The 22,694-nt window shown below is 45.2% G+C and overlaps 1 protein-coding gene across 1 annotated transcript in view; it reads right to left on the bottom strand.

The window, feature by feature from the left end:
* The window catches only part of stra6 (signaling receptor and transporter of retinol STRA6), a 117,639-nt gene that overhangs the window by 12,208 nt on the left and 82,737 nt on the right, over positions 1–22,694 (bottom strand). The window contains exon 17 of the mRNA XM_036968858.2: positions 18,326–18,460. Coding sequence (XP_036824753.1) covers positions 18,326–18,460 — 135 coding nt within the window. The remainder of the gene's footprint in view (positions 1–18,325; positions 18,461–22,694) is intronic.

Below are 22,694 nucleotides of genomic sequence, written 5' to 3' on the forward strand. Positions count from 1 at the left end.
ACTACATATTAATACCTCCATGGTGGAATCCTATACTACGTATTAATACCTCCATGGTGGAATCCTATACTACATATTAATACTGTACCTCCATGGTGGAATCCTATACTACATATTAATACTGTACCTCCATGGTGGAATCCTATACTACATATTAATACCTCCATGGTGGAATCCTATACTACATATTAAAACTGTACCTCCATGGTGGAATCCTATACTACATATTAATACCTCCATGGTGGAATCCTATACTACATATTAATACCTCCATGGTGGAATCCTATACTACATATTAATACCTCCATGGTGGAATCCTATACTACATATTAATACCTCCATGGTGGAATCCTATACTACGTATTAATACCTCCATGGTGGAATCCTATACTACATATTAATACTGTACCTCCATGGTGGAATCCTATACTACATATTAATACCTCCATGGTGGAATCCTATACTACATATTAATACCTCCATGGTGGAATCCTATACTACATATTAATACCTCCATGGTGGAATCCTATACTACATATTAATACCATGGTGGAATCCTATACTACATATTAATACCTCCATGGTGGAATCCTATACTACATATTAATACCTCCATGGTAGAATCCTATACTACATATTAATACCTCCATGGTGGAGTCCTATACTACATATTAATACCTCCATGGTGGAATCCTATACTACATATTAATACTGTACCTCCATGGTGGAATCCTATACTACATATTAATACTGTACCTCCATGGTGGAATCCTATACTACATATTAATACCTCCATGGTGGAATCCTATACTACATATTAATACCTCCATGGTGGAATCCTATACTACATATTAATACTGTACCTCCATGGTGGAATCCTATACTACATATTAATACCTCCATGGTGGAATCCTATACTACATATTAATACCATGGTGGAATCCTATACTACATATTAATACCTCCATGGTGGAATCCTATACTACATATTAATACCTCCATGGTGGAATCCTATACTACATATTAATTAATACCTCCATGGTGGAATCCTATACTACATATTAATACTGTACCTCCATGGTGGAATCCTATACTACATATTAATACCTCCATGGTGGAATCCTATACTACATATTAATACTGTACCTCCATGGTGGAATCCTATACTACATATTAATACCTCCATGGTGGAATCCTATACTACATATTAATACCTCCATGGTGGAATCCTATACTACATATTAATACCTCCATGGTGGAATCCTATACTACATATTAATACTGTACCTCCATGGTGGAATCCTATACTACATATTAATACCTCCATGGTGGAATCCTATACTACATATTAATACTGTACCTCCATGGTGGAATCCTATACTACATATTAATACCTCCATGGTGGAATCCTATACTTCATATTAATACTGTACCTCCATGGTGGAATCCTATACTACATATTAATACCTCCATGGTGGAATCCTATACTACATATTAATACTGTACCTCCATGGTGGAATCCTATACTACATATCAATACCTCCATGGTGGAATCCTATACTACGTATTAATACTGTACCTCCATGGTGGAATCCTATACTACATATTAATACCATGGTGGAATCCTATACTACATATTAATACTGTACCTCCATGGTGGAATCCTATACTACATATTAATACCTCCATGGTGGAATCCTATACTACATATTAATACCTCCATGGTGGAATCCTATACTACATATTAATACCTCCATGGTGGAATCCTATACTACATATTAATACTGTACCTCCATGGTGGAATCCTATACTACATATTAATACTGTACCTCCATGGTGGAATCCTATACTACATATTAATACCTCCATGGTGGAATCCTATACTACGTATTAATACCATGGTGGAATCCTATACTACATATTAATACCTCCATGGTGGAATCCTATACTACCTATTAATACCATGGTGTAATCCTATACTACATATTAATACCTCCATGGTGGAATCCTATACTACGTATTAATACCTCCATGGTGGAATCCTATACTACATATTAATACCTCCATGGTGGAATCCTATACTACATATTAATACTGTACCTCCATGGTGGAATCCTATACTACATATTAATACCATGGTGGAATCCTATACTACATATTAATACTGTACCTCCATGGTGGAATCCTATACTACATATTAATACCTCCATGGTGGAATCCTATACTACATATTAATACCTCCATGGTGGAATCCTATACTACATATTAATACTGGACCTCCATGGTGGAATCCTATACTACATATTAATACCTCCATGGTGGAATCCTATACTACATATTAATACCTCCATGGTGGAATCCTATACTACATATTAATACCTCCGTGGTGGAATCCTATACTACATATTAATACCTCCATGGTGGAATCCTATACTACATATTAATACTGTACCTCCATGGTGGAATCCTATACTACATATTAATACCTCCATGGTGGAATCCTATACTACATATTAATACTGTACCTCCATGGTGGAATCCTATACTACATATTAATACCTCCATGGTGGAATCCTATACTACATATTAATACCTCCATGGTGGAATCCTATACTACATATTAATACCTCCATGGTGGAATCCTATACTACATATTAATACTGTACCTCCATGGTGGAATCCTATACTACATATTAATACCTCCATGGTGGAATCCTATACTACATATTACCTCCATGGTGGAATCCTATACTTCATATTAATACTGTACCTCCATGGTGGAATCCTATACTACATATTAATACATCCATGGTGGAATCCTATACTACATATTAATACTGTACCTCCATGGTGGAATCCTATACTACATATCAATACCTCCATGGTGGAATCCTATACTACGTATTAATACTGTACCTCCATGGTGGAATCCTATACTACATATTAATACCATGGTGGAATCCTATACTACATATTAATACTGTACCTCCATGGTGGAATCCTATACTACATATTAATACATCCATGGTGGAATCCTATACTACATATTAATACCTCCATGGTGGAATCCTATACTACATATTAATACCTCCATGGTGGAATCCTATACTACATATTAATACTGTACCTCCATGGTGGAATCCTATACTACATATTAATACTGTACCTCCATGGTGGAATCCTATACTACATATTAATACCTCCATGGTGGAATCCTATACTACGTATTAATACCATGGTGGAATCCTATACTACATATTAATACCTCCATGGTGGAATCCTATACTACATATTAATACCTCCATGGTGGAATCCTATACTACATATTAATACTGTACCTCCATGGTGGAATCCTATACTACATATTAATACCATGGTGGAATCCTATATTACATATTAATACTGTACCTCCATGGTGGAATCCTATACTACATATTAATACCTCCATGGTGGAATCCTATACTACATATTAATACCTCCATGGTGGAATCCTATACTACATATTAATACTGGACCTCCATGGTGAAATCCTATACTACATATTAATACCTCCATGGTGGAATCCTATACTACATATTAATACCTCCGTGGTGGAATCCTATACTACATATTAATACCTCCATGGTGGAATCCTATACTACATATTAATACTGTACCTCCATGGTGGAATCCTATACTACATAGTAATACCTCCATGGTGGAATCCTATACTACATATTAATACCTCCATGGTGGAATCCTATACTACATATTAATACCTCCATGGTGGAATCCTATACTACATATTAATACCTCCATGGTGGAATCCTATACTACATATTAATACCTCCATGGTGGAATCCTATACTACATATTAATACCTCCATGGTGGAATCCTATACTACATATTAATACCTCCATGGTGGAATCCTATACTACATATTAATACCTCCATGGTGGAATCCTATACTACATATTAATACCTCCATGGTGGAATCCTATACTACATATTAATACCTCCATGGTGGAATCCTATACTACATATTAATACTGTACCTCCATGGTGGAATCCTATACTACATATCAATACCTCCATGGTGGAATCCTATACTACATATTAATACTGTACCTCCATGCTGGAATCCTATACTACATATTAATACTGTACCTCCATGGTGGAATCCTATACTACATATTAATACCTCCATGCTGGAATCCTATACTACATATCAATACCTCCATGGTGGAATCCTATACTACATATTAATACTGTACCTCCATGGTGGAATCCTATACTACATATTAATACCTCCATGCTGGAATCCTATACTACATATCAATACCTCCATGGTGGAATCCTATACTACATATTAATACTGTACCTCCATGGTGGAATCCTATACTACATATTAATACTGTACCTCCATGGTGGAATCCTATACTACATATTAATACCTCCATGGTGGAATCCTATACTACATATTAATACCTCCATGGTGGAATCCTATACTACATATTAATACTGTACCTCCATGGTGGAATCCTATACGACATATTAATACCTCCATGGTGGAATCCTATACTACATATTAATACTGTACCTCCATGGTGGAATCCTATACTACGTATTAATACCTCCATGGTGGAATCCTATACTACATATTAATACTGTACCTCCATGGTGGAATCCTATACTACACATTAATACCTCCATGGTGGAATCCTATACTACATATTAATACCTCCATGATGGAATCCTATACTACATATTAATACTGTACCTCCATGGTGGAATCCTATACTACATATTAATACCTCCATGGTGGAATCCTATACTACATATTAATACTGTACCTCCATGGTGGAATCCTATACTACATAGTAATACCTCCATGGTGGAATCCTATACTACATATTAATACCTCCATGGTGGAATCCTATACTACATATTAATACCTCCATGGTGGAATCCTATACTACATATTAATACCTCCATGGTGGAATCCTATACTACATATTAATACCTCCATGGTGGAATCCTATACTACATATTAATACCTCCATGGTGGAATCCTATACTACATATTAATACCTCCATGGTGGAATCCTATACTACATATTAATACCTCCATGGTGGAATCCTATACTACATATTAATACCTCCATGGTGGAATCCTATACTACATATTAATACCTCCATGGTGGAATCCTATACTACATATTAATACCTCCATGGTGGAATCCTATACTACATATTAATACCATGGTGGAATCCTATACTACATATTAATACTGTACCTCCATGGTGGAATCCTATACTACATATTAATACTGTACCTCCATGGTGGAATCCTATACTACATATTAATACCTCCATGGTGGAATCCTATACTACATATTAATACTGTACCTCCATGGTGGAATCCTATACTACATATCAATACCTCCATGGTGGAATCCTATACTACATATTAATACTGTACCTCCATGGTGGAATCCTATACTACATATTAATACCTCCATGGTGGAATCCTATACGACATATTAATACCTCCATGGTGGAATCCTATACTACATATTAATACTGTACCTCCATGGTGGAATCCTATACTACATATTAATACCTCCATGGTGGAATCCTATACTACATATTAATACCTCCATGGTGGAATCCTATACTACATATTAATACTGTACCTCCATGGTGGAATCCTATACGACATATTAATACCTCCATGGTGGAATCCTATACTACATATTAATACTGTACCTCCATGGTGGAATCCTATACTACGTATTAATACCTCCATGGTGGAATCCTATACTACATATTAATACCTCCATGATGGAATCCTATACTACATATTAATACTGTACCTCCATGGTGGAATCCTATACTACATAATATTAATTTCTTCACTACATCTGCCTTCAGTGACCACACCCTCAGTCACTCAACGCGTCAGAATAAACAACCAGTCTAACTCAACATTAACAATTAATGGGCTGTCCCAACACCAGTTTAACCAATTAATGGGCTGTCCCAACACCAGTTTAACCAATTAATGGGCTGTCCCAACACCAGTTTAACCAATTAATGGGCTGTCCCAATACCAGTTTAACCAATTAATGGGCTGTCCCAATACAAGTTTAACCAATTAATGGGATGTCCCAATACCAGTTTAACCAATTAATGGGCTGTCCCAATACCAGTTTAACCAATTAATGGGCTGTCCCAATACCAGTTTAACCAATTAATGGGATGTCCCAATACCAGTTTAACCAATTAATGGGCTGTCCCAATACCAGTTTAACCAATTAATGGGCTGTCCCAATACCAGTTTAACCAATTAATGGGCTGTCCCAATACCAGTTTAACCAATTAATGGGCTGCCCCAACACCAGTTTAACCAATTAACGGGCTGTCCCAACACCAGTTTAACCAATTAACGGGCTGTCCCAACACCAGTTTAACCAATTAACGGGCTGTCCCAACACCAGTTTAACCAATTAACGGGCTGTCCCAACACCAGTTTAACCAATTAACGGGCTGTCCCAACACCAGTTAACAGCTATAAGACGTGTTTGTCTTCCTTAGTGACAGCTTCCGAGATGAATAGAACATAACGTGGGCAGACAGCTGAACAGAACAGAGCGTGGGGCGTTATGCGTGGGCACACCTCACTGTAAGGACAAATGATTAGTTTATCACAGATCTGATCGTGGAAAGGCATCAGGACCAGGGTATAAATTAAACCACATTATACTCAGGCCAGCTTTCTGCTTCCCACAATCTTCTACTGTACGTGACAGACAGTGGTATGAGCCAATTATATATTATGTTGGACAGCAGGTCATTCAAGACATAATTCTCCTCTAGTCGCCTTTTTTAAAGAGACAGCAGTTAGTCAGTCCTTTAGAAATGTTCCATATTGAAATATGAACACATATTAATTAAGAGGGAGGCGTCGGAGCGTTGAGAGGGAGGCGACAGAGCGTTGAGAGGGAGGAGTCGGAGCGTTGAAAGGGAGGCGTCAGAGCGTTGAGAGGGAGGAGTCGGAGCATTGAGAGGGATGAGTCAGATTGTTGAGTAGGAGGCGTCAGATCGTTGAGAGGGAGGCGTCAGAGCGTTGAGAGGGAGGCGTCGGAGTGTTGAGAGGGAGGCGTCGGAGTGTTGAGAGGGAGGCGTCAGAGAGTTGAGTGGGAGGCGTCGGAGCGTTGAGTGGGAGGCGTCGGAGCGTTGAGAGGGAGGCGTCAGAGCGTTGAGAGGGAGGCGTCGGAGTGTTGACAGGGAGGCTTCAGAGCGTTGAGAGGGAGGCGTCAGAGAGTTGAGTGGGAGGCGTCGGAGCGTTGAGTGGGAGGCGTCGGAGCGTTGAGAGGGAGGCGTCAGAGCGTTGAGAGGGAGGCGTCAGAGCGTTGAGTGGGAGGCGTCGGCGCGTTGAGAGGGAGGAGTCGGAGCGTTGAGAGGGAGGCTTCAGAGCGTTGAGAGGGAGGCGTCGGAGCGTTGAGTGGGAGGCGTCGGAGCGTTGAGAGGGAGGCGTCAGAGCGTTGAGTGGGAGGCGTCGGAGTGTTGAGAGGGAGGCATCAGAGCGTTGAGAGGGAGGGATCAGAGCGTTGAGTGGGAGGCGTCGGCGCGTTGAGAGGGAGGCTTCAGAGCGTTGAGAGGGAGGAGTCGGAGTGTTGAGAGGGAGGCGTCAGAGCGTTGAGTGGGAGGCGTCGGAGCGTTGAGTGGGAGGCGTCAGAGCGTTGAGTGGGAGGCGTCAGAGCGTTAAGTGGGAGGCGTCGGAGCGTTGAGTGGGAGGCGTCGGAGCGTTGAGTGGGAGGCGTCAGAGCGTTGAGAGGGAGGAGTCGGAGCGTTGAGAGGGAGGCGTCAGATCGTTGAGAGGGAGGCGTCAGAGCGTTGAGAGGGAGGCGTCGGAGTGTTGAGAGGGAGGAGTCTGAGCATTGAGAGGGAGGCGTCGGAGCGTTGAGAGGGAGGCGTCGGAGCGTTGAGAGGGAGGATTCAGAGCGTTGAGAGGTAGGCGTCGGAGCGTTGACAGGGAGGCTTCAGAGCGTTGAGTGGGAGGCTTCAGAGCGTTGAGAGGGAGGATTCAGAGCGTTGAGAGGTAGGCGTCGGAGCGTTGACAGGGAGGCTTCAGAGCGTTGAGTGGGAGGCTTCAGAGCGTTGAGAGGGAGGCGTCAGAGCGTTAAGAGGGAGGCGTCAGAGCGTTGAGAGGAAGGAGTCGGAGCGTTGAGAGGGAGGAGTCGGAGCGTTGAGAGGGAGGAGTCGGAGCGTTGAGAGGGAGGAGTCGGAGCGTTGACAGGGAGGAGTCGGAGCGTTGACAGGGAGGAGTCGGAGCGTTGAGAAGGAGGAGTCGGAGCGTTGAGAGGGAGGCGTCGGAGCGTTGAGAGGGAAGCTTCAGAGCGTTGAGTGGGAGGCGTCAGAGCGTTGAGAGGAAGGCGTCGGAGCGTTGAGAGGGAAGCTTCAGAGCGTTGAGAGGGAGGCTTCAGAGCGTTGAGTGGGAGGCGTCGGAGCGTTGAGTGGGAGGCGTCGGAGCGTTGAGAGGGATGCGTCGGAGCGTTGAGAGGGAGGAGTCGGAGCGTTGAGAGGGACGCGTCAGAGCGTTAAGAGGGAGGCGTCAGAGCGTTGAGAGGAAGGAGTCGGAGCGTTGAGAGGGAGGAGTCAGAGCGTTGAGAGGGAGGAGTCGGAGCAATGAGAGGGAGGAGTCGGAGCGTTGAGAGGGAGGAGTCGGAGCGTTGACAGGGGGGAGTCGGAGCGTTGAGAGGGAGGAGTCGGAGCGTTGAGAGGGAGGAGTCGGAGCGTTGAGAGGGAGGCGTCAGAGCGTTGAGAGTTTAGAGGGAGGAGTCGGAGCGTTGAGAGGGAGGAGTCGGAGCGTTGACAGGGAGGAGTCGGAGCGTTGACAGGGAGGAGTCGGAGCGTTGAGAGGGAGGAGTCGGAGCGTTGAGAGGGAGGAGTCGGAGCGTTGAGAGGGAGGAGTCGGAGCATTGAGAGGGAGGAGTCGGAGCGTTGAGAGGGAGGAGTCGGAGCGTTGAGAGGGAGGAGTCGGAGCATTGAGAGGGAGGAGTCGGAGCGATGAGAGGGAGGAGTCGGAGAGTTGAGAGGGAGGAGTCGGAGCGTTGACAGGGGGGAGTCGGAGCGTTGAGAGGGAGGAGTCGGAGCGTTGAGAGGGAGGAGTCGGAGCGTTGAGAGGGAGGCGTCAGAGCGTTGAGAGTTTAGAGGGAGGAGTCGGAGCATTGAGAGGGAGGAGTCGGAGCGTTGACAGGGAGGAGTCGGAGCGTTGACAGTGGGGAGTCGGAGCGTTGAGAGGGAGGAGTCGGAGCGTTGAGAGGGAGGAGTCGGAGCGTTGACAGTGGGGAGTCGGAGCGTTGAGAGGAAGGAGTCGGAGCGTTGAGAGGGAGGAGTCTGAGCGATGAGAGGGAGGAGTCGGAGCGTTGAGATGGAGGAGTCGGAGCGTTGAGAGGGAGGAGTCGGAGCGTTGAGAGCGACGTGCTACGTTTGTTACGTTACAGCCATATTCAAAATGTATTAAATAGACAAAAGTCCTCTGCAATCTACACACCATACCCCATAATGACAATGCCAAAAATTAAGTCTAGACAATTTTGAAAATGTATTAAAATAAAAAAACAGTAATACCTTATTTACATAAGTATTCAGACCCTTGGCTATGAGAATCAAAATTGAGCTCAGGTGCATCCTGTTTCCATTTATCATCCTTGAGATGTTTCTACAACGCGATCGTCGTCCACCTGTGGTAAATTCAATTGATTGGAAATTATTTGGAAAGCCACACACCTGTCTATATAAGGTCCCACAGTTGACAGTGCACGTCAGGGCAAAAATCAAGCCATGAGGTCGAAACAATTGTCCTTAAAGCACCGATACAGTATTGTGCTGAGGCACAGATATGGGGAAGGATACCAAAAAATGTCTGCAGCACTGAAGGTCCCCAAGAACACAGTGGCGTCCATCATTCTTAAATGGAAGAAGTTTGGAACAACCAAGAATTTTCCTAGATATGGCCGACCGGACAAACTGAACAATTGGGGGAGATGGGCCTTGATCAGGGAGGTGACCAAGAACCCGATAGTCAAAATGACAGGTCTCTAGATGAGAGAACCTTCCAAAAGGACAACTGATGAGGGGGGGGACGATTTAATCAATTTCAGAATAAGGCTATAAAGTAACAATAAGGAAAAAGTCAAGGGGTCTAAATGTTTTCCAAAGGTTCTGTATATAACGCCAAAGGACTAGTATCTAGAGGTAGGTTACAGGACTAGTATCCACCACTAGAGGTAGGTTACAGGACTAGTATCCACCACTAGAGGTAGGTTACAGGACTAGTATCCACCACTAGAGGTAGGTTACAGGACTAGTATCCACCACCACTAGAGGTAGGTTACAGGACTAGTATCCACCACCACTAGAGGTAGGTTACAGAACTAGTATCTACCACCACTAGAGGTAGGTTACAGGACTAGTATCTACCACTAGAGGTAGGTTACAGGACTAGTATCCACCACTAGAGGTAGGTTACAGGACTAGTATCCACCACTAGAGGTAGGTTACAGGACTAGTATCCACCACCACTAGAGGTAGGTTACAGGACTAGTATCCACCACTAGAGGTAGGTTACAGGACTAGTATCCACCACTAGAGGTAGGTTACAGGACTAGTATCCACCACTAGAGGTAGGTTACAGGACTAGTACCCACCACCACTAGAGGTAGGTTACAGGACTAGTATCCACCACTAGAGGTAGGTTACAGGACTAGTATCCACCACTAGAGGTAGGTTACAGGACTAGTATCCACCACTAGAGGTAGGTTACAGGACTAGTATCCACCACTAGAGGTAGGTTACAGAACTAGTATCTACCACCACTAGAGGTAGGCTACAGGACTAGTATCTACCACTAGAGGTAGGTTACAGGACTAGTATCTACCACCACTAGAGGTAGGTTACAGAACTAGTATCTACCACCACTAGAGGTAGGTTACAGGACTAGTATCCACCACTAGAGGTAGGTTACAGGACTAGTATCCACCACCACTAGAGGTAGGTTACAGGACTAGTATCCACCACTAGAGGTAGGTTACAGGACTAGTATCCACCACTAGAGGTAGGTTACAGGACTAGTATCCACCACTAGAGGTAGGTTACAGGACTAGTATCCACCACTAGGGGTGGGTTACAGGACTAGTATCCCTCACTAGAGGTAGGTTACAGGACTAGTATCCACCACCACTAGAGGTAGGTTACAGAACTAGCATCCACCACCACTAGAGGTAGGTTACAGGACTAGTATCCACCACTAGAGGTAGGTTACAGGACTAGTATCCACCACCACTAGAGGTAGGTTACAGGACTAGTATCCACCACTAGAGGTAGGTTACAGGACTAGTATCCACCACCACTAGAGGTAGATTACAGGACTAGTATCCACCACTAGAGGTAGGTTACAGGACTAGTATCCACCACTAGAGGTAGGTTACAGGACTAGTATCCACCACCACTAGAGGTAGATTACAGGACTAGTATCCACCACTAGAGGTAGGTTACAGGACTAGTATCCACCACTAGAGGTAGGTGACAGGACTAGTATCCACCACCACTAGAGGTAGGTTACAGGACTAGTATCCACCACCACTAGAGGTAGATTACAGGACTAGTATCCACCACTAGAGGTAGGTTACAGGACTAGTATCCACCACCACTAGAGGTAGGTTACAGGACTAGTATCCACCACTAGAGGTAGGTTACAGGACTAGTATCCACCACCACTAGAGGTAGGTTACAGGACTAGTATCCACCACTAGAGGTAGGTTATAGGACTAGTATCCACCACCACTAGAGGTAGGTTACAGGACTAGTATCCACCACTAGAGGTAGGTTATAGGACTAGTATCCACCACTAGAGGTAGGTTACAGGACTAGTATCCACCACTAGAGGTAGGTTATAGGACTAGTATCCACCACCACTAGAGGTAGGTTACAGGACTAGTATCCACCACTAGAGGTAGGTTATAGGACTAGTATCCACCACCACTAGAGGTAGGTTACAGGACTAGTATCCACCACCACTAGAGGTAGGTTACAGAACTAGTATCCACCACTAGAGGTAGGTTACAGGACTAGTATCCACCACTAGAGGTAGGTTACAGGACTAGTATCCACCACCACTAGAGGTAGATTACAGGACTAGTATCCACCACTAGAGGTAGGTTACAGGACTAGTATCCACCACTAGAGGTAGGTTACAGGACTAGTATCCACCACTAGAGGTAGGTTATAGGACTAGTATCCACCACCACTAGAAGTAGGTTACAGGACTAGTATCCACCACTAGAGGTAGGTTATAGGACTAGTATCCACCACCACTAGAGGTAGGTTACAGAACTAGTATCCACCACCAATAGAGGTAGGTTACAGGACTAGTATCCACCACCACTAGAGGTAGGTTACAGTACTAGTATCCACCACCACTAGAGGTAGGTTACAGAACTAGTATCCACCACCACTAGAGGTAGGTTACAGGACTAGTATCCACCACCACTAGAGATAGGTTATAGGACTAGTATCCACCACTAGAGGTAGGTTACAGAACTAGTATCCACCACCACTAGAGGTAGGTTATAGGACTAGTATCCACCACTAGAGGTAGGTTACAAAACTAGTATCCACCACCACTAGAGGTAGGTTACAGGACTATTATCCACCACTAGAGAGAGGTAGGTTACAGAACTAGCATCCACCACCACTAGAGGTAGGTTACAGGACTAGTATCCACCACCACTAGCGGTAGATTACAGGACTAGTATCCACCACTAGAGGTAGGTTACAGGACTAGTATCAACCATCACTAGAGGTAGGTTACAGGACTAGTATCCACCATCACTAGAGGTAGGTTACAGGACTAGTATCCACCACCACTAGAGGTAGGTTACAGGACTAGTATCCACCACTAGAGGTAGGTTACAGAACTAGTATCCACCACCACTAGAGGTAGGTTACAGGACTATTATCCACCACTAGAGAGAGGTAGGTTACAGAACTAGCATCCACCACCACTACAGGTAGGTTACAGGACTAGTATCCACCACCACTAGCGGTAGATTACAGGACTAGTATCCACCACTAGAAGTTGGTTACAGGACTAGTATCCGCCACCACTAGAGGTAGGTTACAGGACTATTATCCACCACTAGAGGTAGGTTACAGGACTAGTATCCACCACTAGAGGTAGGTTACAGAACTAGCATCCACCACCACTAGAGGTAGGTTACAGGACTAGTATCCACCACCACTAGAGGTAGGTTACAGGACTAGTATCCACCACTAGAGGTAGGTTACAGGACTAGTATCCACCACCACTAGAGGTAGGTTACAGAACTAGTATCCACCACTAGAGGTAGGTTACAGGACTAGTATCCACCACTAGAGGTGGGTTACAGGACTAGTATCCACCACCACTAGAGGTAGGTTACAGGACTAGTATCCACCACTAGAGGTAGGTTACAGGACTAGTATCCACCACTAGAGGTAGGTTACAGGACTAGTATCCACCACCACTAGAGGTAGGTTACAGAACTAGTATCCACCACCACTAGAGGTAGGTTACAGAACTAGTATCCACCACTAGAGGTAGGTTACAGGACTAGTATCCACCACCACTAGAGGTATGTTACAGGACTAGTATCCACCACCACTAGAGGTAGGTTACAGGACTAGTATCCACCACTAGAGGTAGGTTACAGGACTAGTATCCACCACCACTAGAGGTAGGTTACAGGACTAGTAACCACCACCACTAGAGGTAGGTTACAGGACTAGTATCCACCACTAGAGGTAGGTTACAGGACTAGTATCCATCACCACTAGAGGTAGGTTACAGGACTAGTATCCACCACCACTAGAGGTAGGTTACAGGACTAGTATCCACCACTAGAGGTAGGTTACAGGACTAGTATCCACCACCACTAGAGGTAGGTTACAGGACTAGTATCCACCACTAGAGGTAGGTTACAGAACTAGTATCCACCACCACTAGAGGTAGGTTACAGGACTAGTATCCACCACTAGAGGTAGGTTACAGGACTAGTATCCACCACCACTAGAGGTAGATTACAGGACTAGTATCCACCACTAGAGGTAGGTTACAGGACTAGTATCCACCACTAGAGGTAGGTTACAGTACTAGTATCCACCACTAGAGGTAGGTTACAGGACTAGTATCTACCACCACTAGAGGTAGGTTACAGGACTAGTATCCACCACTAGAGGTAGGTTACAGGACTAGTATCCACCACCACTAGAGGTAGATTACAGGACTAGTATCCACCACTAGAAGTTGGTTACAGGACTAGTATCCGCCACCACTAGAGGTAGGTTACAGGACTATTATCCACCACTAGAGGTAGGTTACAGGACTATTATCCACCACTAGAGGTAGGTTACAGGACTAGTATCCACCACTAGAGGTAGGTTACAGAACTAGCATCCACCACCACTAGAGGTAGGTTACAGGACTAGTATCCACCACCACTAGAGGTAGGTTACAGGACTAGTATCCACCACTAGAGGTAGGTTACAGGACTAGTATCCACCACCACTAGAGGTAGGTTACAGAACTAGTATCCACCACTAGAGGTAGGTTACAGGACTAGTATCCACCACTAGAGGTGGGTTACAGGACTAGTATCCACCACCACTAGAGGTAGGTTACAGGACTAGTATCCACCACTAGAGGTAGGTTACAGGACTAGTATCCACCACTAGAGGTAGGTTACAGGACTAGTATCCACCACCACTAGAGGTAGGTTACAGAACTAGTATCCACCACCACTAGAGGTAGGTTACAGAACTAGTATCCACCACTAGAGGTAGGTTATAGGACTAGTATCCACCACCACTAGAGGTATGTTACAGGACTAGTATCCACCACCACTAGAGGTAGGTTACAGGACTAGTATCCACCACTAGAGGTAGGTTACAGGACTAGTATCCACCACCACTAGAGGTAGGTTACAGGAATAGTAACCACCACCACTAGAGGTAGGTTACAGGACTAGTATCCACCACTAGAGGTAGGTTACAGGACTAGTATCCACCACCACTAGAGGTAGGTTACAGGACTAGTATCCACCACCACTAGAGGTAGGTTACAGCACTAGTATCCACCACTAGAGGTAGGTTACAGGACTAGTATCCACCACCACTAGAGGTAGGTTACAGGACTAGTATCCACCACTAGAGGTAGGTTACAGAACTAGTATCCACCACCACTAGAGGTAGGTTACAGGACTAGTATCCACCACTAGAGGTAGGTTACAGGACTAGTATCCACCACCACTAGAGGTAGATTACAGGACTAGTATCCACCACTAGAGGTAGGTTACAGGACTAGTATCCACCACTAGAGGTAGGTTACAGGACTAGTATCCACCACTAGAGGTAGGTTACAGGACTAGTATCTACCACCACTAGAGGTAGGTTACAGGACTAGTATCCACCACTAGAGGTAGGTTACAGGACTAGTATCCACCACCACTAGAGGTAGATTACAGGACTAGTATCCACCACTAGAGGTAGGTTACAGAACTAGTATCCACCACTAGAGGTAGGTTACAGGACTAGTATCCACCACTAGAGGTAGGTTACAGGACTAGTATCCACCACTAGAGGTAGGTTACAGGACTAGTATCCACCACTAGAGGTGGGTTACAGGACTAGTATCCACCACCACTAGAGGTAGGTTACAGGACTAGTATCCACCACTAGAGGTAGGTTACAGGACTAGTATCCACCACTAGAGGTAGGTTACAGGACTAGTATCCACCACGAGAGGTAGGTTACAGAACTAGTATCCACCACCACTAGAGGTAGGTTACAGGACTAGTTTTGTCACTTCTAGGTTAGACTACTGCAATTCTCTACTTTCCGGCTACCCGGATAAAGCACTAAATAAACTTCAGTTAGTGCTAAATACGGCTGCTAGAATCGTGACTAGAACCCAAAAATTTGATCATATTACTCCAGTGCTAGCCTCTCTACACTGGCTTCCTGTCAAAGCAAGGGCTGATTTCAAGGTTTTACTGCTAACCTACAAAGCATTACATGGGCTTGCTCCTACCTATCTCTCTGATTTGGTCCTGCCGTACATACCTACACGTACGCTACGGTTACAAGACGCAGGCCTCCTAATTGTCCCTAGAATTTCTAAGCAAACAACTGGAGGCAGGTCTTTCTCCTATAGAGCTCCATTTTTATGGAACGGTCTGCCTACCCATGTCAGAGACGCAAACTCGGTCTCAACCTTTAAGTCTTTACTGAAGACTCATCTCTTCAGTGGGTCATATGATTGAGTGTAGTCTGGCCCAGGAGTGGGAAGGTGAACGGAAAGGCTCTGGAGCAACGAACCGCCCTTGCTGTCTCTGCCTGGCCAGTTCCCCTCTTTCCAATGGGATTCTCTGCCTCTAACCCTATTACAGGGGCTGAGTCACTGGCTTACTGGGGCTCTCTCATGCCGTCCCTGGAGGGGGTGCGTCACCTGAGTGGGTTGATTCACTGATGTGGTCATCCTGTCTGGGTTGGCGCCCCCCCCCCCCTTGCGATGTGCCGTGGCGGAGGTCTTTGTGGGCAATAACTCAGCCTTGTCTCAGGATGGTAAGTTGGTGGTTGAAGATATCCCTCTAGTGGTGTGGGGGCTGTGCTTTGGCAAAGTGGGTGGGGTTATATCCTTCCTGTTTGGCCCTGTCTGGGGGTGTCCTCGGATGGGGCCACAGTGTCTCCTGACCCCTCCTGTCTCAGCCTCCAGTATTTATGCGGCAGTAGTTTATGTGTCGGGGGGCTAGGGTCAGTTTGTTATATCTGGAGTACTTCTCCTGTCCTATTCGGTGTCCTGTGTGAATCTAAGTGTGCGTTCTCTAATTCTCTCCTTCTCTCTTTCTTTCTCTCTCTCGGAGGACCTGAGCCCTGGGACCATGCCCCAGGACTACCTGACATGATGACTCCTTGCTGTCCCCAGTCCACCTGACCGTGCTGCTGCTCCAGTTTCAACTGTTCTGCCTTATTATTATTTGACCATGCTGGTCATTTATGAACATTTGAACATCTTGGCCATGTTCTGTTATAATCTCCAACCGGCACAGCCAGAAGAGGACTGGCCACCCCACATAGCCTGGTTCCTCTCTAGGTTTCTTCCTAGGTTTTGGCCTTTCTAGGGAGGTTTTCCTAGCCACCGTGCTTCTACACCTGCATTGCTTGCTGTTTGGGGTTTTAGGCTGGGTTTCTGTACAGCACTTTGAGATATCAGTTGATGTACGAAGGGCTATATGAATAAATTTGATTTGATTTGATTTGATAGTATCCACCACCACTAGAGGTAGGTTACAGGACTAGTATCCACCACTAGAGGTAGGTTACAGGACTAGTATCCACCACCACTAGAGGTAGGTTACAGGACTAGTATCCACCACCACTAGAGGTAGGTTACAGGACTAGTATCCACCACTAGAGGTAGGTTACAGAACTAGCATCCACCACCACTAGAGGTAGGTTACAGGACTAGTATCCACCACCACTAGAGGTAGGTTACAGGACTAGTATCCACCACTAGAGGTAGGTTACAGGACTAGTATCCACCACCACTAGAGGTAGGTTACAGGACTAGTATCTACCACCACTAGAGGTAGGTTACAGGACTAGTATCCACCACTAGAGGTAGGTTACAGGACTAGTATCCACCACTAGAGGTAGGTTACAGGACTAGTATCCACCACCACTAGAGGTAGGTTACAGGACTAGTATCCACCACCACTAGAGGTAGGTTACAGGACTAGTATCCACCACTAGAGGTAGATTACAGGACTAGTATCCACCACTAGAAGTTGGTTACAGAACTAGTATCCACCACCACTAGAGGTAGATTACAGGACTAGTATCCACCACTAGAAGTTGGTTACAGAACTAGTATCCACCACCACTAGAGGTAGGTTACAGGACTAGTATCCACCACTAGAGGTAGATTACAGGACTAGTATCCACCACCACTAGAGGTAGGTTACAGGACTAGTATCCACCACTAGAGGTAGGTTACAGGACTAGTATCCACCACTAGAGGTAGGTTACAGGACTAGTATCCACCACCACTAGAGGTAGGTTACAGGACTAGTATCCACCACTAGAGGTAGGTTACAGGACTAGTTTCCACCACCACTAGAGGTAGGTTACAGGACTAGTATCCACCACTAGAGGTAGGTTACAGGACTAGTATCCACCACCACTAGAGGTAGGTTACAGGACTAGTATCCACCACTAGAGGTAGGTTACAGGACTAGTACACACCTTCCTCTGCATCTCTTGCCTTCTTTTCGGCCCCGTCTTGCCTGGCACACTGCAGCATCATCCCGCAGAAGGCCTTCATCACCGGGTGACTCTGACTCACTTCAATCTTTAGATAGTGAGCATAGCAACGATAGGCTGTTAGAGAGACACAAGGACAGAGAATTAGGGAGTTCAGAATCACTGGGATTAAGCAATAGACACTGGAGTTGAATCAAGATTCCTCCAATCCAAAGCCTGTGCCGGATGTTATGTCTTATGTAGTCGTTATAAAGGCTTTATGAATGCATATGCAACAATTGGGGCACACAATAAAGTTGTACATCTTATACACATTTGCTTATTGCAAGGATTGCCTAAAAAACCAAAGCCTAAAACAGATGTTTAATCATAACGCCTTATGTAGCAGTTATAAATGCATAATGTAGGCTATGTAGTGTTACCCAATATATTGTACAATAATTGTGTTTTTTCCCCAAAGCTATTCATACACAACGTCCACAACACCAACACCATTTTAATGATTTATTATACGCTCTTATGAACAGCAACTTACTTTTAGTTCATTAATCTTCAGATAGCTAGGTGGACCAGTCATAGTCAGTACATTCATCTCCAGGTAGCTAGGTGGACCAGTCATAGTCAGTACATTCATCTCCAGATAGCTAGGTGGACCAGTCATAGTCAGTACATTAATCTCCAGGTAGCTAGGTGGACCAGTCATAGTCAGTACATTCATCTCCAGATAGCTAGGTGGACCAGTCATAGTCAGTACATTCATCTCCAGATAGCTAGGTGGACCAGTCATAGTCAGTACATTCATCTCCAGATAGCTAGGTGGGACAACCTCATATCACAGTCATAGTCAGTACATTCATCTCCAGATAGCTAGGTGGGACAACCTCATATCACAGTCATAGTCAGTACATTCATCTCCAGATAGCTAGGTGGACCAGTCATAGTCAGTACATTCATCTCCAGATAGCTAGGTGGACCAGTCATAGTCAGTACATTAATCTCCAGATAGCTAGGTGGACCAGTCATAGTCAGTACATTAATCTCCAGGTAGCTAGGCGGACCAGTCATAGTCAGTACATTCATCTCCAGATAGCTAGGTGGACCAGTCATAGTCAGTACATTCATCTTCAGATAGCTAGGTGGACCAGTCATAGTCAGTACATTCATCTTCAGATAGCTAGGTGGACCAGTCATAGTCAGTACATTCATCTACAGATAGCTAGGTGGACCAGTCATAGTCAGTACATTCATCTCCAGATAGCTAGGTGGACCAGTCATAGTCAGTACATTAATCTACAGATAGCTAGGTGGACCAGTCATAGTCAGTACATTCATCTACAGATAGCTAGGTGGACCAGTCATAGTCAGTACATTAATCTCCAGATAGCTAGGTGGACCAGTCATAGTCAGTACATTCATCTCCAGATAGCTAGGTGGACCAGTCATAGTCAGTACATTCATCTCCAGATAGCTAGGTGGACCAGTCATAGTCAGTACATTCATCTTCAGATAGCTAGGTGGACCAGTCATAGTCAGTACATTCATCTTCAGATAGCTAGGTGGACCAGTCATAGTCAGTACATTCATCTCCAGATAGCTAGGTGGGACAACCACATATCACAGTCATAGTCAGTACATTCATCTTCAGATAGCTAGGTGGACCAGTTATGTCAGTACATTCATCTCCAGATAGCTAGGTGGACCAGTCATAGTCAGTACATTCATCTCCAGATAGCTAGGTGGACCAGTTATAGTCAGTACATTCATCTCCAGATAGCTAGGTGAACCAGTCATAGTCAATACATTCACCTTCAGATAGCTAGGTGGACCAGTCATAGTCAGTACATTCATCTCCAGATAGCTAGGTGGACCAGTCATATTCAGTACATTCAGCTTCAGATAGCTAGGTGGACCAGTCATAGTCAGTACATTCATCTCCAGATAGCTAGGTGGACCAGTTATAGTCAGTACATTCATCTCCAGATAGCTAGGTGGACCAGTCATAGTCAGTACATTAATCTCCAGATAGCTAGGTGGACCAGTCATAGTCAGTACATTAATCTCCAGATAGCTAGGTGGACCAGTCATAGTCAGTACATTCATCTTCAGATAGCTAGGTGGACCAGTCATAGTCAGTACATTCATCTTCAGATAGCTAGGTGGACCAGTCATAGTGAGTACATTCATCTTCAGATAGCTAGGTGGACCAATCATAATCAGTACATTCATCTCCAGATAGCTAGGTGGACCAGTCATAGTCAGTACATTCACCTTCAGATAGCTTGGTGGACCAGTCATAGTCAGTCCATTCATCTTCAGATAGCTAGGTGGACCAGTCATAGTCAGTACATTCATCTCCAGATAGCTAGGTGGGACAACCACATATCACAGTCATAGTCAGTACATTCATCTTCAGATAGCTAGGTGGACCAGTCATAGTCAGTACATTCATCTCCAGATAGCTAGGTGGACCAGTTATAGTCAGTACATTCATCTCCAGATAGCTAGGTGAACCAGTCATAGTCAATACATTCACCTTCAGATAGCTAGGTGGACCAGTCATATTCAGTACATTCAGCTTCAGATAGCTAGGTGGACCAGTCATAGTCAGTACATTCATCTCCAGATAGCTAGGTGGACCAGTCATAGTCAGTACATTCATCTCCAGATAGCTAGGTGGACCAGTCATAGTCAGTACATTCATCTCCAGATAGCTAGGTGGACCAGTCATAGTCAGGACATTCATTTTCAGATAGCTAGGTGGACCAGTCATAGTCAGTACATTCATCTTCAGATAGCTAGGTGGACCAGTCATAGTCAGTACATTCATCTCCAGATAGCTAGGTGGACCAGTCATAGTCAGTACATTCATCTCCAGATAGCTAGGTGGACCAGTCATAGTCAGTACATTCATCTACAGATAGCTAGGTGGACCAGTCATAGTCAGTACATTCATCTTCAGATAGCTAGGTGGACCAGTCATAGTCAGTACATTCATCTTCAGTAAAGGAAATATATCTAATATATCAAACTAAACCATTAAACTCATCAAAGTCAGAGCTAGAAGGGTAAAAAAAAGTAAAGTGAAAGTTTTTTTTGGTGGGTCATCAAGTCGAGGGTCGAGGGTCGAGGGTGACTACTTTGAAGAATCTTTTGATTTGTTTCATACTTTTCGTAGGGTGCCGTCTTTCAGATGGGACGTTAAACGGGTGTCCTGACTCTCCATGGTCAGAGGAGGTGTATTAACCCTAGTGTCCTGACTCTCTGTGGTCAGAGTAAGGGTGTCCTGACTCTCTGTGGTCAGAGTAGGGGTGTTAACCATGGTGTCCTGACTTTCTGTGGTCAGAGTAGGGGTGTTAACCCTGGTGTCCTGACTCTCTGTGGTCAGAGTAGAGGTGTCCTGACTCTCTGTGGTCAGAGTAGGGGTGTCCTGACTCTCTGTGGTCAGAGTAGGGGTGTTAACCCTGGTGTCCTGACTCTCTGTGGTCAGAGTAGGGGTGTTAACCCTGGTGTCCTGACTCTCTGTGGTCAGAGTAGAGGTGTCCTGACTCTCTGTTGTCAGAGTAGGGGTGTCCTGACTCTCTGTGGTCAGAGTAGGGGTGTTAACCCTGGTGTCCTGACTCTCTGTGGTCAGAGTAGGGGTGTCCTGACACTCTGTGGTCAGAGTAGGGGTGTTAACCCTGGTGTCCTGACTCTCTGTGGTCAGAGTAGGGGTGTTAACCCTGGTGTCCTGACTCTCTGTGGTCAGAGTAGGGGTGTCCCGACTCTCTGCGGTCAGAGTAGGGGTGTCCTGACTCTCTGTGGTCAGAGTAGGGGTGTTAACCCTGGTGTCCTGACTCTCTGTGGTCAGAGTAGGGGTGTTAACCCTGGTGTCCTGACTCTCTGTAGTCAGAGTAGGGGTGTTAACCCTGGTGTCCTGACTCTCTGTGGTCAGAGTAGAGGTGTCCTGACTCTCTGTGGTCAGAGTAGGGGTGTCCTGACTCTCTGTGGTCAGAGTAGGGGTGTTAACCCTGGTGTCCTGACTCTCTGTGGTCAGAGTAGGGGTGTCCTGACTCTCTGTGGTCAGAGTAGGGGTGTTAACCCTGGTGTCCTGACTCTCTGTGGTCAGAGTAGGGGTGTTAACCCTGGTGTCCTGACTCTCTGTGGTCAGAGTAGGGGTGTTAACCCTGGTGTCCTGACTCTCTGTGGTCAGAGTAGAGGTGTCCTGACTCTCTGTGGTCAGAGTAGGGGTGTCCTGACTCTCTGTGGTCAGAGTAGGGGTGTTAACCCTGGTGTCCTGACTCTCTGTGGTCAGAGTAGGGGTGTCCTGACTCTCTGTGGTCAAAGTAGGGGTGTTAACCCTGGTGTCCTGACT

The sequence above is a fragment of the Oncorhynchus mykiss genome, chromosome 4, assembly GCF_057628025.1.
Source record: "Oncorhynchus mykiss isolate SJ-2025 chromosome 4, ASM5762802v1, whole genome shotgun sequence".
NCBI lineage: Eukaryota > Metazoa > Chordata > Actinopteri > Salmoniformes > Salmonidae > Oncorhynchus > Oncorhynchus mykiss.